Source organism: Aotus nancymaae, unplaced genomic scaffold, assembly GCF_030222135.1.
Source record: "Aotus nancymaae isolate 86718 unplaced genomic scaffold, 86718_ANA_hifiasm-v0.15.2.pri h1tg000030l, whole genome shotgun sequence".
In the NCBI taxonomy this organism is placed as follows: Eukaryota; Metazoa; Chordata; class Mammalia; order Primates; family Aotidae; genus Aotus; species Aotus nancymaae.
Genome location: NW_026988443.1, coordinates 16,853,310 through 16,869,351, shown reverse-complemented (window position 1 = coordinate 16,869,351; position 16,042 = coordinate 16,853,310). Strand labels below are relative to the sequence as shown.

General features: G+C 34.8%; 1 protein-coding gene across 3 annotated transcripts in view; it reads left to right on the top strand.

Moving 5' to 3' along the window:
* The window catches only part of CDH8 (cadherin 8), a 382,992-nt gene that overhangs the window by 127,519 nt on the left and 239,431 nt on the right, over positions 1–16,042 (top strand). For all 3 annotated transcript variants that reach the window (XM_012462530.2, XM_012462528.2, XM_012462529.2), the window contains exon 3: positions 12,657–12,951. In XM_012462530.2, coding sequence (XP_012317953.1) covers positions 12,657–12,951 — 295 coding nt within the window. The remainder of the gene's footprint in view (positions 1–12,656; positions 12,952–16,042) is intronic.

Sequence of the window (16,042 nt, the reverse complement as noted above, 5' to 3'; positions counted from 1 at the left end):
TTCTGCAGTTAAATCTTCCTCTGACTACAAGAGAAAAACTTTTTTTGTAAGGATCCGTGTGATTAGATTGGGTTTACCTGGATAATCCAGAAAAAAAAAAGCCTCCTTATCTCAAGGTGCTTAATTTAGTCACATCCGCAAAATCTCTTTTGACAGGTAAAGCACATATTTACAGGTTCTGGGATTTAGGGAATAGATATCATTCCATCTACCACGCCTGGAATCATATGTATGCATAGTATTACTGCAAACTGCAGCCATCATTTTGCATCTATAAGGTATTCATTGAAAATTAGCTAGTATGCTTTAGGAAGATGTATGAGCTTGCTTGGGCTGCCTTACCAAAATGCCACAGACTGGGTGGCTTGAGCAACAGGAATTTATTTTCTCATGGTGCGGGAGGCCAGAAGTCCAAGATCAAGGTTTCAGCAGGTTTGTTATTTTCTGAGGCTTCTCTCCTTGGTTTGTGATAGCTGCCTTCTCTCTGTGTCCTGATATGGTCTTTCCTCTGTGCACTCACATCCCTGCACTCTCTATATGGGTCCAAATTACCTCTTCTTATAAAAACAGCACTCAGATTGGATGAAGACCCTAACAGCCTTGTTTTAATATAATCTCTTTTATTTAAAGGGCCTATCTCCAAATTCAGTTATGTTTTGAGTTATTAGAATTTATGGCTTCAACATATGGATTTTGATGAAAAATAATCTAGCCTGTAACAGTAGGCTTGAAACGATTATTTTTGTTTTTTATTAGAAATGGAACAAAATACTCTATTTTCATAAAATATTATTGTTAATGTAGGAGTTATACATATTTCCAACAGATCTATTTATCTGTGAAAGATACTTTAGTGTGAAATAGTAAGAGGGCATCTTTGGTTTTCAGGTTTCGTTAGAAGTTTTGTTTGGTTTTTATTTTTCAGCCAAGTTTCAAGTTTTGTTTGTGGAATGGAGAGGGGAGAAACCTACAAATGCACACACACACAAACAAACACAGCACCCACTTTTCAGCAGTGCAGGCTATGTATGTTATTAACGTCTAATTCTAATGATCTGATGGCAGGCTAGGCTCCATTTCCAAGTCTGCATAATAGTCATTTTTCAGTATCCATGAGAGGGTGGTTCCAGGATTCTCCAAGGATTCCGAAATCCACCAATGCTCAAGTTACTTATATACACTGGCATAGGATTTGCATATAACCTGTATACAGCCTCCTGTATATTTTAAATAATGTAGATGACAAATTGAGCATTCCCAATTGAAAATCTGAAATCCATAGTCTTCCAAAATGAAAAATTTTTTGATTACCAACGTGATGCCACCAGTAGAAAATTTGACAGCTGACCTCATGTGACTTGCGCACAAAATTATTAAAATTATTGTATAAAATACCTTCAGGCTGTATGTATAATGTGTATATGAAACATAAATGAATTTTGTGTTTAGACATGAGTCTCATCCCCAAGATATCTCATTATGTCTATGAAAATTGTTAAAGTTTTTTTAAAAAAATCCAAAATCTGAAACACTTCTGTTCCCAAGCATTTAGCATAAGGGATATTCAACCTGTACTTTCTATACCCAAAATGGGATACAAATGCTATGTAAATAATTGTTACACTGTATTTTTAAAAAAATTGAATATTAGTTTTTATTGCTGTGTTTTAATATTTTTAATGACTGTTTTTAATATTTTCTATTTGTGGTTGTTTGAATACATGAATGCAGGGCCTACAGATATGGAAGTTCAACTCTATAGGGGTAATGATACTTGAGAGAGTAATTTTATAAAAAAGCTTTTGTGTACATATTATTTGTACAATAATTTGAGAAGATTTTCCCCTTATTAATAGCATTAGAACAAGAGGAAATTAATATTAACAAATGTAAGTGACTTGCCCAAGATCATATCTGGTGATTGTAATTCAACTTAGGTCTTTTGATTTTCACTTATCTAAAAGGTAGGATGTTTGAAAATTTCTTTAGTTAGTCATGGTCTCATTCTCTCTTTCATCCACCCATACATTCTTCAGTAAAACCATCTGTCTATACATTATCTTTATCTCAATTATCTTAACTATCTGATTAGCCCTTCATCTATCCATCCATCAACCCATTCATCCATTCATTGAGCAGCCATGACTGAAAGTTGAAAATATGATTATTTCTGTGAAGCAGGAATTTTGGTCACAAGCTTCTGCATTCTTCCAAAGCTTTAAATGAGACAGTTTATTGCTCAAGAAGTAGGAGTAAGCAACACAGCTAAGTTAATATCAGACATTTTGACACAGAATAAAAACATGATGTGCTGTTGTCACACTCCTATTTTATAGCTGAAATGGAACTCCAGTTTTATGTATGTCTTTTTTTTTAACTTCAATTGCAGTGCTCTTCCAAGTTCATAGCATTTTGATTGCCCCATACTCCCTTTATAAATATGGAATTTCATAGGAGATGGCTGCTATCTGGTTATCCACTGTGTTCCTTCCCACTGTGCTATTGTTATTTATTTGAGTAACAAGATGCATCCTGTTTTGCAAGTGATAGCGATTACTGTATCAGAAATCTGTCTCATATTTTCAGCTTCTATTAATACTCTTGTTAATCAAGCTCTTTGAAACATAAAAAGAGCATTGATATAACATTCTCTCAGGATTTCATATTTTTTGACAGTACAATCTAATGTTCCACTGTGATTCCCTCTTTTGAAAATTTTCTGAGTATCTGTTATATCAGTGTTAAATATCCATATCTTTGTAAGATCCACTTCTTTTGTTTGGCTGATAAACCTAGGTGTGTTTTTTTTCAGTCCTATTCTTACTTACATCATCTATTACTTCATTGGGTGTTTCTTTTCATAAAACTCCTTTTTTAAAGAATGGATGGATATCTGTATTCATATCTATATACATTTCCATATCTCTATCCATCTGCCTATCAATAGAGATAAAGAGAGAGAGGTGGGGGGTTCAGGGAATTCATAAAGAGATATTGTATTGATGAATATCAAATATGCACCAAAACTCTTTATAGAGGAATTTCTTGTAATTAAAGTTTAACTTCCAATGCCTATGCCTGCTTTAGTGAAAAATGAGGAGTAATGCCCTGCGACAGAATAATTTGTTAGTTTTTTCCCAAATCTATCTTTAGCAATAAACACTGTGGTTTTTGCAGCCTACCCACTCACCAGTGCATCTATTGTTTTATTCCTTCATTTATTTAAAACACTTAATGTGCATTGAAACGTAAATGGAAGGATGGCTGAGAATCCCATTTAGTTAGTCATTGCTTTATTACTATTTCCTTCATCCATGCATTCTCCAATAACACCACTCATCCACCCATGTTCTTCCTCTTAATTCCCTTATCAATCAATTTATTAATCCATCTAACCATCCATCTAACCATCCATCCAACCATCCATCCATCCATCCATCCATCCACTCTGAGTTATTCAGCTACATCTGTTTTCAGTAATTGACCCTCAATTACTATTCACTCTCACTCTTGCCCACTCAAATATTTATTCACTTACCCAATGCACATCGACCACTTTCCTCCCATGTTTAGGCTTATAATTATTAAGTAAACAAGAAGTAAAACCTTCCAGATATATTTTTATATCATTGCTTATTGAATGGGTGAATAAGTACCAAATATGTATTTACTAAGTAACTTGCCCAATGTCAGAGGTTAAGCTCAGATTGCGTCCAGATAATTTAACTCAAGAAGTTAGTTACATCCTTATTCTTACTACAAATCAATGTTGTGTATTGAATTCTAACCCAGAATATGTTGATAGGTATACATTTCTTGGAAAGTAATTCCGGGTTAGGCAGACTCATCATTATATTTCCTAAATTTAATGCCCTTAAGAGTTCACCCTGTATGTCTTTTTATTTGAATATCATCATTTCTGGGACATATCATGCCTTTAACAGTATTATCTATTATCTAACATTAATAACAGCAAGAACTCTAAAGGATAGGTACCGTTATTCAAATAGCTTGCAAAGAAGAAAACTAGTCTTGGGGAGAGGCTAAGTAAATTTCTCAGTATCTTTGTTCCAATCTAGCTCTATTTCTTATCAGACTCTTATTCTAGATCCCATAATATAAACACTTTTAAATCTTTGGTTGTCTTAGAGAAACATTGATTTCCACGCCCATAAGGTTTAATATTTTAATCAGACTGTCATCAGTATACATAAGAAAATATGTATCCAAAGAAGCGATTTCTGTTGCCTTTTTTGTGTGGTTGCTTGCTTAAATATTGGAATTTCCAATACAGAATTCAAAGGAAAAGAAAAACTCTAAACATACAGAATTTGAACATTCTTGTTGTAATTTTAAGACCTTTTTAAAAAATTAAATGGGCATATTTAAGTGATTTTATTTTCTGACATAATTACAAAATTAATCCATCTAATGCTCCTTTCTCTGAATCTTATCACAAGGTTTCATTTGTGTGTGGGTTCTTATATTAAAAAAAATTTGCTCATCATAAAGACAAGTATTTCAGGCTCTTAAAAATTACATTTTTTATAAAAATACATTTATAAATGAGATTTGTTAACTTTATTGGAATCTAGTTACAAGCAACAGATTTGTTACGGGGCTGACACATCTTGTTTCCAAACCTGTAAAACTGTGGTCCAGACTGAAGATAGTAGAAAATTTGCCAAGGCCATGAACATTGGTTTGGGAATTCTGGGAAAAAGCTTGCCAGCCTCTTCTTGTCAAATATTCTCTTTGCATTTATATTAGCTGAGTTTTTGAGTATACTGCCTGTCTATTTCTAGGTTTATTCTATTTCAAAATTTTACAGGACAGATTGGTTTACAGAAGGTGCCTAGAACATGTGGTTTCATACACATGGCTTCTAAATGTATGTATTACTTTTCTGTTGCCATTCAGGAGCAAAGTAGAGAGGCTTCTCTATTCTGTCTACTACTCCTCTAGGGAATCAGAAGGTCTTCAGACTAACTATTCATGCTTTCCTGAGGGTCTTTATAAAATTATGCTAATGTATGTGAGTTCAGAATCAGGCTCAATGGATTACATCTCGTTCTGTCGCCTAAGCCATTCATCCATGTAAAATCACTGACAAGGTCTAGGGCATTGAGATAGGTCTTATGCAGACGAAAAGTTAGTCTTTAATGAACATTTAATATGTGCCAAGTACCATGCTTGTTTTCAGGTATAGTGATAAATAATGTACATAGAGGGCTTGCCCTTGTTGGAATGTACTTATTTAAAAGAGTAGCATGAGCAGTACATTCCATTTTTTGACTCCTTTCCAGGTGTCCACAGCCAAAAACAGCAGTTCACTTGGACTTGCTTTCAATTTTCTATTTCTCTGGGCACCAGTCCCCATGGCCAGGTCAAGCTGTTCAACGCTCACACCGGCAGTTGACACAGAATGCAAGGAACGCATCTTTGAGATATCAAATGCTACACATTTGCCTGCCGTAAAACATTAATTTTTTTCCTTATTTTTATTATTATTATTTTTTATAGAGCAGAGCTTGTTTCCAGTGTAGGATACTGTGTTTTTTTGTTTTTTTTTTTAATTTGATCAAGGATTATTTCTCATTTAGCCTTTCACTTTGTAAGACAAATTTAAGGGTACCTTGGTATAACATGAGAATTACCCTGAGAACTATTTTTTTATTTCACAGAAATAGTGTTTCCTTAGACTATGTGATCATGAAGGTCATTGCATATTCCCAACTTAATTTTAACTAAAATTTTGGGGTGTTCATATGCTTATTGCCTAGCTTTAATTTTATGATGTAATTTGCTTCTGCAGCTTGTTAGGAATGGAAGGACTGAATGAAAGATAACTATATATGGTTTATTTAGATTGACTGTCGCAGTAAAACATTTCAGCATATAAAGGCATTTTTCAAGTGATGTGGTACAGTCTGAAGCCTCCCTCCTCCCACGCCATCTTCCACCATCACCTGATGCTTTATTCAGCTCCAAAGCATCAATCACAAGTGGGTGGTCAGTTCTCCCTGAAAACAAAGATGGGACCTCACTGTTTGTTGAATGGACCAGTTCACGTTCGACCTGAATTCTTTGTGAGATGTTCTGTAGTATGCAAGAAGGCTGAATGGAAGTTAATGTGAGTGAATTTCAAGTCTTACTCCTGATCTTTTTGGTAGCAGTTCAGAACCATGCAAAGAAGTCTTCAGCTCCTCTCTTTCTTTCTCCTTTCTGCCCTATCACTGTCCTAATAGCCTAAACACTTGTCTGCTCTAGATTGAAGTCCTATATGGTCATCATTTTGGTGACTTAGGACAAAACCTAATATCATGTCAAAGTCCCTGGTCCCATCTTTGATATTGAATGGCTCTGAGTTAAGGATTATAATTTATTCACTGATAGATCGATAGGCAGCAGCCCAGTTTCTCTGTCTCTCTTCCTGACAGGCACTGTACTAGATCTGGAGAAAATAATGCTAAGATGTAATTTGATTCAACAGTGCTAAGCTTGCTTTCCTCTCTAAGGGTGAGCAGATTCATGAAAAGTTGGAATCAGTATATGACAGAGATTCATGTTGCAGTGATCTCTGTTAACTCTTTGGGTTCTAAAAGATGTAGATTTTCTCTTCAGTAACTTTTTTATTTCTTTTTTATTTCTCCCTCTCCCCTCCCCTCCCCTCCCCTCCTCTCTGCAACAGGGTCTCACTGTGTAACCTAGGTTGGAATGTAGTGGTGCAATCATGGCTCATTGCAGCCTTGACACCTAGGTTCAAGTGATTTTCCCAACTTGGCCTCCTGGGTAGCTGGGATTAAAGGTGTACATCACCATGTCTGGCTATTTTTTTGTATTTTTTTTTTTTAGATACAGGCTCTCACTTTGTTGCCCAGGCTTGTCTCGAACTCCTGTGCTCAAGCACTCTGCCCACCTCAGCTTTTCTAAGGGCTGGGGTTACAGACATGAACCACCATGCCTGGCCCTTAGGTACTTAGAGAAACTTTCGCATGATGTCCTTCTTGATAGAATGAAACTTCAAAATTAGTTTTGATGTCAGAGTTGCCTGATTTTCAGATGTGGAAGCAGTTTCTCCTGTAATTTACTCAGTCCCAATCCTCATCTTATTCTAGAGGAAGAGGTAGGCAGAGTGGCCCAGTCTGATCTTCTCTGGTAACTGAGTCATAATTTGGTATTAAAATAGCTACTCACAAAGGAGAGTTTATCTGTTCCTGATTCTGTTTTCCCACAATTACTTTAGGCTCCTGGAGAATCCTGTGTGAGAGAATGAAAAAGTAATTTGCATCATTTTTTCACAATCAGTATGTACAACCTTGAGAAGGATATGGATGATATTGCAGACCAGGGTTCTTACTCTGATTTTGAAAGCAGTGATGTCTGTGTACAATATAATTGGCATCTATCATCCATTATTCATCCGTTACCCATCTGTCTATCACCTACTCAACTTTTTTTACATCAGCCCCTTTAAAATATCTTAATTCCTATGTTGGAGGCTAAATTTGAATACGTCATTGAGGGACATTCAAGGGCTTTGCATTTATTGTAGGTAAGATTTTAAGGCCCTGGGCCTAACTTTTCTAAATTCCTTTGTCTTGTTCTTTAAATCATTGTTTTGAAAATAAATGGAAAAATGTCTTTTCTTTCCATTTCTTTATATTCACTTTACTCCACAAATATTTACTGAGATTCCAACAATATGCCAGACACCTTACTAGGCAGAGGAAATACAAAGGAGAATGAAATGCAAATGCTTCTTCCCATGAAACTTTTATAGTAAAACTTGTCTTTTAACTGGAAGGTGTTAAGTCAATATATGGAAGATGATGAGGGTGTAATGGTGCTGATACTCACAATTCAGCTCAATTATGTAGCAATCCTTTTAGGATTCCTGAAATTAAAGGCTTACTGTGAATGACTAGGATTATTCATTGCACACTTGATACTCTCTGCTTCTCCAACCAGGCTGCAGTGGGTGGCCAGAGGACTTGGGGATTCATCTGGTTGTAAATATGACAGATCCTGGAAGCTGGGCTGGCCTTGAGAATCAGAATTAAAGCATCCTTGAGAATTGATGTCTATGTTTTTTTTCTGACCTCCCCTTTCTCTTTGCTTCTGTAATGTTTGCTTGTAAGCACACACAAACCACTGCAATATATTACAAAAAAACTATTATCATGTTAGACTCCTGTTTGAAACCATTTATTTTTGGTCTCTTGCCACATTTATAGTTAAATCCAAACTCTGTATCTTGGTTTCACAACTCTGTATAATGTGGACCCTGTCATGCTTTCTTATTCTTATTTCTTATTACCTTTCTTTTCCTCAGTTTCTTGCTCTATTAATTTATCTCCCATACTATGCCCTCTCTTATCTCTGGATTTTTTACCCACAATATTACCTGTGCTTGGCACACATTTTCTCCAATGTTGAGATCTGAAGTTTTGTTTTGTTTTGTTTTTTATTTTTTATTTTTTCAAGATGGAGTCTTGCTCTGTCACCCAGGCTGGAGTGCAATGACACAATCTCGGCTCATCACAACCTCCACCTCCTGGGTTTAAGTGATTCTCCTGCCTCTGAAGTTTAAATCATTACTTCTTTGGGGTGGACTTCCTGTCCCTCCACACTCCATTTTCTGAGTTAAGTAAAATTTCTGTATGCTCTCATAGCCCCCAGTTCCTTTCTTAGCATAGCTCTTAGAGCATGCATTATAATCCAGAAATGAACTCCAAAACTTGTGCCATTAAGTTTACTACTGGCAGATTATAAACTCTCTGGAAAAGTTCTGTGGAAATCTTTGAATCTCAATCATCTTGTTGGTAAAATGAAGAAATGGTCTCTAGTTTGCTATGAGAATAACATTATATTTATAAACATAAAATGTTTACCAGATAATACATAGTCAATGCATTAATAATAATCACAATTAAATATATCAATTATAAATGTTAACAGTATATTAGTATATAATTAATTATTAATAATATTACTGTATTAATGGCTCTATTTCCCCTAAATTTTCTGTTTCTGTCTCCCACAAAAGTATGGTATTTTGAGAGCAGGCACCATGTCTGTGTTTTTTATTATTCTACCTCCATCCCTAAGACAGAGAAGAGCATGAGGTTTATTGAATGAATGGATGAGATCTTATTATACCACAGCCAGATGAATGGGTCCTAGCCTCCCAGTCAGGATTGCATGTGATTCTGATCCTGCTCTGATTAGCAGAAGCAGCCCTTAGAAGAGATGGCACTCGTTCCTCTAGATCAGCCTTCCCCAGCCTTTTTGTCTTACACAAAAGCGGGGACCAGTTTTGTGGAAGACAATTTTTCTACAGACTGGAAAAGGTGAGAGGTTGGTTTCCAGATGGAAGTAATTCACCTCAGACCATCAGGCATTGGATTCTCATAAGGGGCATGCAACCTAGACCCCTTGCATGTACAGTTCACAATAGGGTTCCTGCTCCTATAAGAATCTAATGCCACCACTGATCTGACAAAGTGTTCTTGGGTGGATATATTGACAGGGCAGTGTTGTTGCATTTAAATGAACAAGGTATAACACACTTATGTGAAGACCAACAGAAAAAACAGCGGCTTTTAACCATGTATCCCCTTGTGTTTTGCATGAATGTTTCACATGACACATTCTTAGCTCATTTTATGTTTCTAAAAAATGAGAATTGATTCACATAGTCCTTATCACACAGGTAGTGACCCATAAAAGGTAGCTAATCATAATAACTTTAAATAAATGTATCAATGAGTTGAAAATAACACATATTTTTGTATTTTTCTCTGACCTTTTTTATTGTTCTAAAAGCATTTTGGTTTATACTAAACCGTCCAGAGTGTTTTTTTAGGTGCTAATGTTAGCTCACCTGTTGCTCACCTGCTGCCACAAGGCCTTGACCAGAATTAGTCCATGGCCTAGAAGTTGGGGACCCCTGTTCTTGATGATGCACATTATGTGAACATTCAGTGCATTTGGGATATCTTTGGCTCCATAATCTCAGAGAGAGGGTTCTTAGGTGGGCTACATTGACGGGGTAGTGTTGTTACATTTAAGTGAACAGGGTCTGACACACTTTCTTGAAGACTGACAGAAAAAGCTGCACCTTGTAATTGTGTATCCTGAATACTTCAGAAGGCCAGACCTGTAGTCTCAGGTGACTTTGCTACAGTCTTTTCTTATATTACCAAGTTGGTTACCTGAACAATTCATGTGCAAGAGTATGTACATGTCTGTGTTTGTGAGTATGTGTGATACAAATAATAGGATGAAATAAATGAACATTATATATATATATATATATATATATATATATATATATATACACATATGCAAACAATATTCTGTTCTGAGATTATCATTGGCCCCAGCATCCAGATTTTAGTTGGATAAGCTAAAAGTGAAATTTCTGAAAGGAAAAGGAAGTATATACTGTTTACTAAGGTTTTTCTTTTATTTCCCCTGTTTTTTTTCAAAGTGGTATATGTTAAAAGCTGTTTTTGAATGGAGTCTTGAGAATTTGCTTTCACCTATGTTGGAACTGGGATTATCACAATGTTTTCAGATAGTTTCATATGACTGAATATGATATGAAGTAAAAATGCACACTTAATAGTGTCCCTTCTCTGTTTTAATAATTTTCAGATAGATTAATGTCTCAGATTCTAAAATCAGTTCTGCAGGGTAGATGCTTTATCCCCATATTCCAGGCAAAGTAACTGAAACACAAATGAATGAGTAAATTTCTCCAGTTTATGTAGTTAGAGAAGCCAGAATCTTAGCTTTGTTGTTTTGTTCTTTCAAAAACCTAAGCTTTTTTATCCTTAGTTACTTCCCTTAGTTAATTTTAAACACAAGGGATCATCAAAACATAAAATTATAATACCACTAAATAACCAAAGGCTTGGTGAATTGAAGAAAATATGGCACAAATAAGTTTTAACATAAATAATAATGACACCAAATACAATAGTTCATTTGTTAATTAGCAAAATCTTGTGGACAAAAATGATACATACTGATCCCTTCTGTGTCTCAAGAACTCCTTGTATGTGAATGGAAACTTCCATGAATTATATATTATTCAAATTTTTTTAATAAAAATGCTAATGGAAATGTTAAAATGCACATAAATTAAAATAATCATAAATTAGGATTAATATCATATTAATGAATTATAATCTCACATTCATTAAGATAAAGTGGCATTTCAATATTTGTTCATGTTAATACATTTAATACAATAAATGAAAGGGATACATTTTGAGATTCAATAAACATTGGATGTAATCTTATGCTTTAACTTTAAAAAATATTCAAAAGTAAAGTTGGAGATCTAGATGCATTTGGAATCTTTGTTGCTATTTTATGTCTTTTTTATAAGCCTTTCTTTTCACTTAGTAAAGGACTAAATACAATTTAAGTTGGTGAAGAAAGCAAAGAGGCTGTTCAGAATAAAAGGGATCCCAAGAGAATACAGCATCTTTTGAATTTCTAGGAGTTTCTTTCCACAAGACAGTTTTTTTTTTTTTGGAACAAATATTTGAAATCTCAAATGGAACTAAATTGGCAGTTAAGTAACAGAGTTAAACTGAAAATATGTACATTAAAGTAGTACATTGCAATGGACTTTTCTTTTAAAAATTTAACCCCTCAAATACATATGCTATTGCTTTATTTTATTTTAGTTTTTTTTTTTTAAACAGGAGTTAACATATTATAGTATAAAGGAGAAACATCATGTATAATACCAGAACTTGAGAGAAAATTGTCAGAAACTTAAAGCCAGGGATTCTATTTTCCCTAGTACCTACCAAAATGTTTTAGGCAGAGTATTTGCCTGACACACAAATTCAGTAAATATTTGTTGCTATGACCCAAAATGGACTTGGGTTCATGGTGAAAAGTTGTCATTTTCTAGAGGGGTTCCATTTCTGGTAAATATACTCCCAGTGTTTTTCTCTATAAAATGGGAATGATTTTCCTGGACTAGATGAATTGCCAGAACTAAAGAAAAAAAAAACCCTTCAGAAATATAATATCTAAAAATCAGTCAATATATAAGAATTACTTTTGTTTGTATAAATATCACAGGCAGATCTAAGTTGAACTCTGGATCTACCATACTTGAGTCTGTCAAATGTGAACCCTGGAGAGGTAATTATGTGCCTTGCTCAGTGTCACTTTTCTCATGTTTCACACAAAATATTCTTAACCCATTTTTTTAATAAAAAAGAAATGATTATATGAGAAGTGATTCACCTAGGCCTTGGCATACAGATGGTGACCCATAAAAGGTGACTAATCATAGTCATTTAAAATAAATATAATAAATTGAAAAAAGCACATATATTTTTGTATTTTTCTCCTTGACCTTTTTATCATTCTAAAAGCATGTTGTTTTATACTAAACAGGCCAGAGTACTTTTTAAGGACTGTTCTAACTTATTTAGATGAATTTCATTATATTTTATTCTTAATTGATATCCGCACAGCTGCATACATTTTGTACCGCTACTATTAGCATAAATTGATGATGTTATGTAAAAAGAACCAACTTAATATTCAAAAAGGAGGCAGTTAAAAAAATAAATTTTCAGATTGCTCCATCACTAACTAATGCCATTTTTCATTTTTAGCTACACACAGACCTGGATCCTGGGAGCAAAAAAATCAAGTATATCTTATCAGGTGATGGAGCTGGGACCATCTTTCAAATAAATGATGTAACTGGAGATATTCATGCTATAAAAAGACTTGACCGAGAGGAAAAGGCTGAGTATACCCTAACAGCTCAGGCAGTGGACTGGGAGACAAGCAAACCTCTGGAGCCTCCTTCTGAATTTATTATTAAAGTTCAAGACATCAACGACAACGCACCAGAGTTTCTTAATGGACCCTATCATGCTACTGTGCCAGAAATGTCCATTTTGGGTATGTATGCATCCAATTTCACAGAACTATTAAAAATCATCTTTAAAATAGCTCCTGGCATCAAGGATCGTGTGTTGCTGAATAAAAGACATTTATTACCGCCTTATCTCTAATTTGCATTTCCAAATCCCCCTTTTTGGCCTAAGTTTCACAGCTCAGTAACTTTAGTCCCTTAGTAATAGGAGCTGACAGAAGAGCAGTTTTATTAAAATATCTCTCCTTACACGACAATAATTCAATGGCTGAATTTGTATTCATCTCATAGACTTGTAGTTTGAGTATTGTTACTGAGGCGGATTTATCAAGATTTGTTCTAACATGCCAAGATAATCCTGTTGATATTTGCTTGGTGTTTAATTATTTGTTTGTGTATATTCACATGCAGATGCAGCACACAGAGAAACAGAAAATTGTCTAGGTGTGTACTCAGCCAGATACTAGGTTGCTCTGGTGGATCGTGTCTAGGGTGGATTAGGCAATCACCATTTCCAAGGGACTCTGTATTTGTGTCCATCTTAACTACATTTTTAAGAGCAGCTGGTAGTACCATTGATCCATTGTCAATTTTTCTGAGCCATTTTAGAATCCATTACACTTTACAGAGCAATCTGTATTTGGAATATGATTTTATTCTTGTTTCTCCCTCTTTGGATCTGCTTTTCTATCCATAAATCCTGGCCTTGATGATAAGAAACTCCTCACCCCAGACTTTATATAATAAAAGAAAGGATTTTAGAGCTCTTCCTTGGATGTCAAAGCAGTAGGCAGAATCTAAAGTTCAAAGTATAAGATTACAAAGCCATTTTTAATGTATAATATATATCCAAGTTTGTTTCAAATTGCATTTAAGATAGACCTTAAGGATGCATGCTATGTAGTAAAGTCACATAGGTTTGAAGCAGGTGAACATGATGAGACAAACACAGGTAGAGAGATAAATTGAAGGTCAGAATTCAATAAATATAGACATGTATATTCATCATTTAAAGCCCCCAATTTTAACCTTAAATAAACTAAGATAAAAAATTAAAAAAAAAACCTGATAAAGAACCCAGTTCACAAATTTTATAAAATTAAATTGCTCAAGAATATTGCAAATTCATAAAGATATGAACACCAGAAAGAAGTATACAGATATATAGTGTCTTCAATAACATTTTCACTGTAGATACAAAAAAAGGCAAAGTATTGATTATGGTTTTCAAAGCTAAATTGGGTGACCATTATCAGGTATAATACAGAATGTCCTTACCTCCCAAATGTGGTCCTGACATTTTAATTTATTTTAGCAATCCAGTGAGATACTCATGTGTGTGCTTGTGTGTGTGTGTGTGTGTGTGTGTGTTTATAACACTCCTGATGGAAATTAGTTGGAATTTAAATTTCAAATAAAGAAAATCCTTTGTAGGATAAATGACTTAATTTGCAAGTAAGTTATTCTCAGACGTTTCTGAGAAAGAGAATATCCTAGTTTTTCTCCTTGACTTGATCTATTTCTTTTATGTTTGACTGACTTTCTCTTGTTTTTTCACTTACTCTTTAAGGTTATTTTGCTCCTCACAGTTCTTTTTTCTTCCTCAAACTACCTTTTCCTATGCCTCTTCCTTTTTCTCACCCTTCTCCACTAGTTCTCCTCCTTCATCTCCTCCTCCTCCTGTTTCTTCTTCTCTTTTTCCCCTTGCCGTCTCCTTCCCTCTCTCCTTCCCTCTGTTGTCTTTTGTGATCACCCCCGTATCTTCAGCCATTTGTTTGATGTGGCTGGCTGTAAAATTATATGCCTTGCCCTATGGGTCTGCTTAAGCTATTAATCCACATTGCGAGTTGCTGTATGAACATTTTCATCTGGATATCTCAAGACAGCTTAAATTTCATATTAAAAAGCAAACTAGGTACATGGATGATGCTAGAAACCATCATTTTCAGCAAACTAATACAGGAACAGAAAACCAAACACCGATGTTCTCACTCATAAGTGGGAGTTGAACAATGAAAACACATGGACACAACAAGGAGAACATCACATACCAGGGCCTGTCGGGGAGTGAGGGGCTAGGGGAAGGATAGCATTAGGATAAATATCTAACGTAGATGATGGGTTCATAAATGCAGCAAACCACCACGGCGTGTGTATACCTATGTAACAAGCTGGCATGTTCTGCACATGTATCCCAGAACTTAAAATATAATAATAAAAAAATAGGAAAAATGACTAGAAGGAATATCCCAAAATGGCATAGCAATCACTTTGGGTAGAAAAAAAAAATAAACTAATTACTTTAATGAATTATTTTTTTCTGTTTTCTGACTTCTATGACTTTATCAGTGATCCCAATGCCCTCTCAAATCCCATGTACAACCTGCAAGCCATATTGTTGAATTTTTTTTTGCTCTTTAAGCCTCAGCTGTAGCCTGACCATTTAATCCCTAATTCCAGTCACTACTGACTGCTATGTAATCTTAATGCATCATCTAATTTCTTTCTTTCAACCACTCTCCTAAATCATATCTTAATGACTCTCACTGGATTATTGATGATCTCAGTAATTTTCCAAATAGCATGCTAGATTTTAACCATGTTATTTCTTAGCTGATACATGTATTCATCCCAGAGGAAAAAATATCCCTTACATTTTATAGGTGTTCAGCTACTTACCCAGGGGGACTTTTCATGGTCTGGCTTCATTTGATTCTTTTCTTACCTACCTACAATATGACTTTGGTAGATACACCCATTTTGGCAACAAATCAGAAGTGATTTCAGGTCTTCTTTTGTTACCCATATATTTGTTCTGCCGGGACTCCACTTCATCTACCTCTTGTACAAGGAACTCTATTTTTATTTATTTTTTTCCTTCTTATCAAAATTGCTTCTTTATGGCTGGTTGGAATGACACTTTTCCTAGGAAAACTTCTCTATCCTTCTCTCAGAATGTTATCTTTCTACCATCAGTACCACCACCACAAAATAAAACGACACACACTCACATACATAAACAAGCAAAAACACTTATGTATTTCACTTTGTTTGGCATCTGACTGACAGGAACTGAGAAACACTATATATATTTTTTTCTCTTTTTTTTGTATTGTT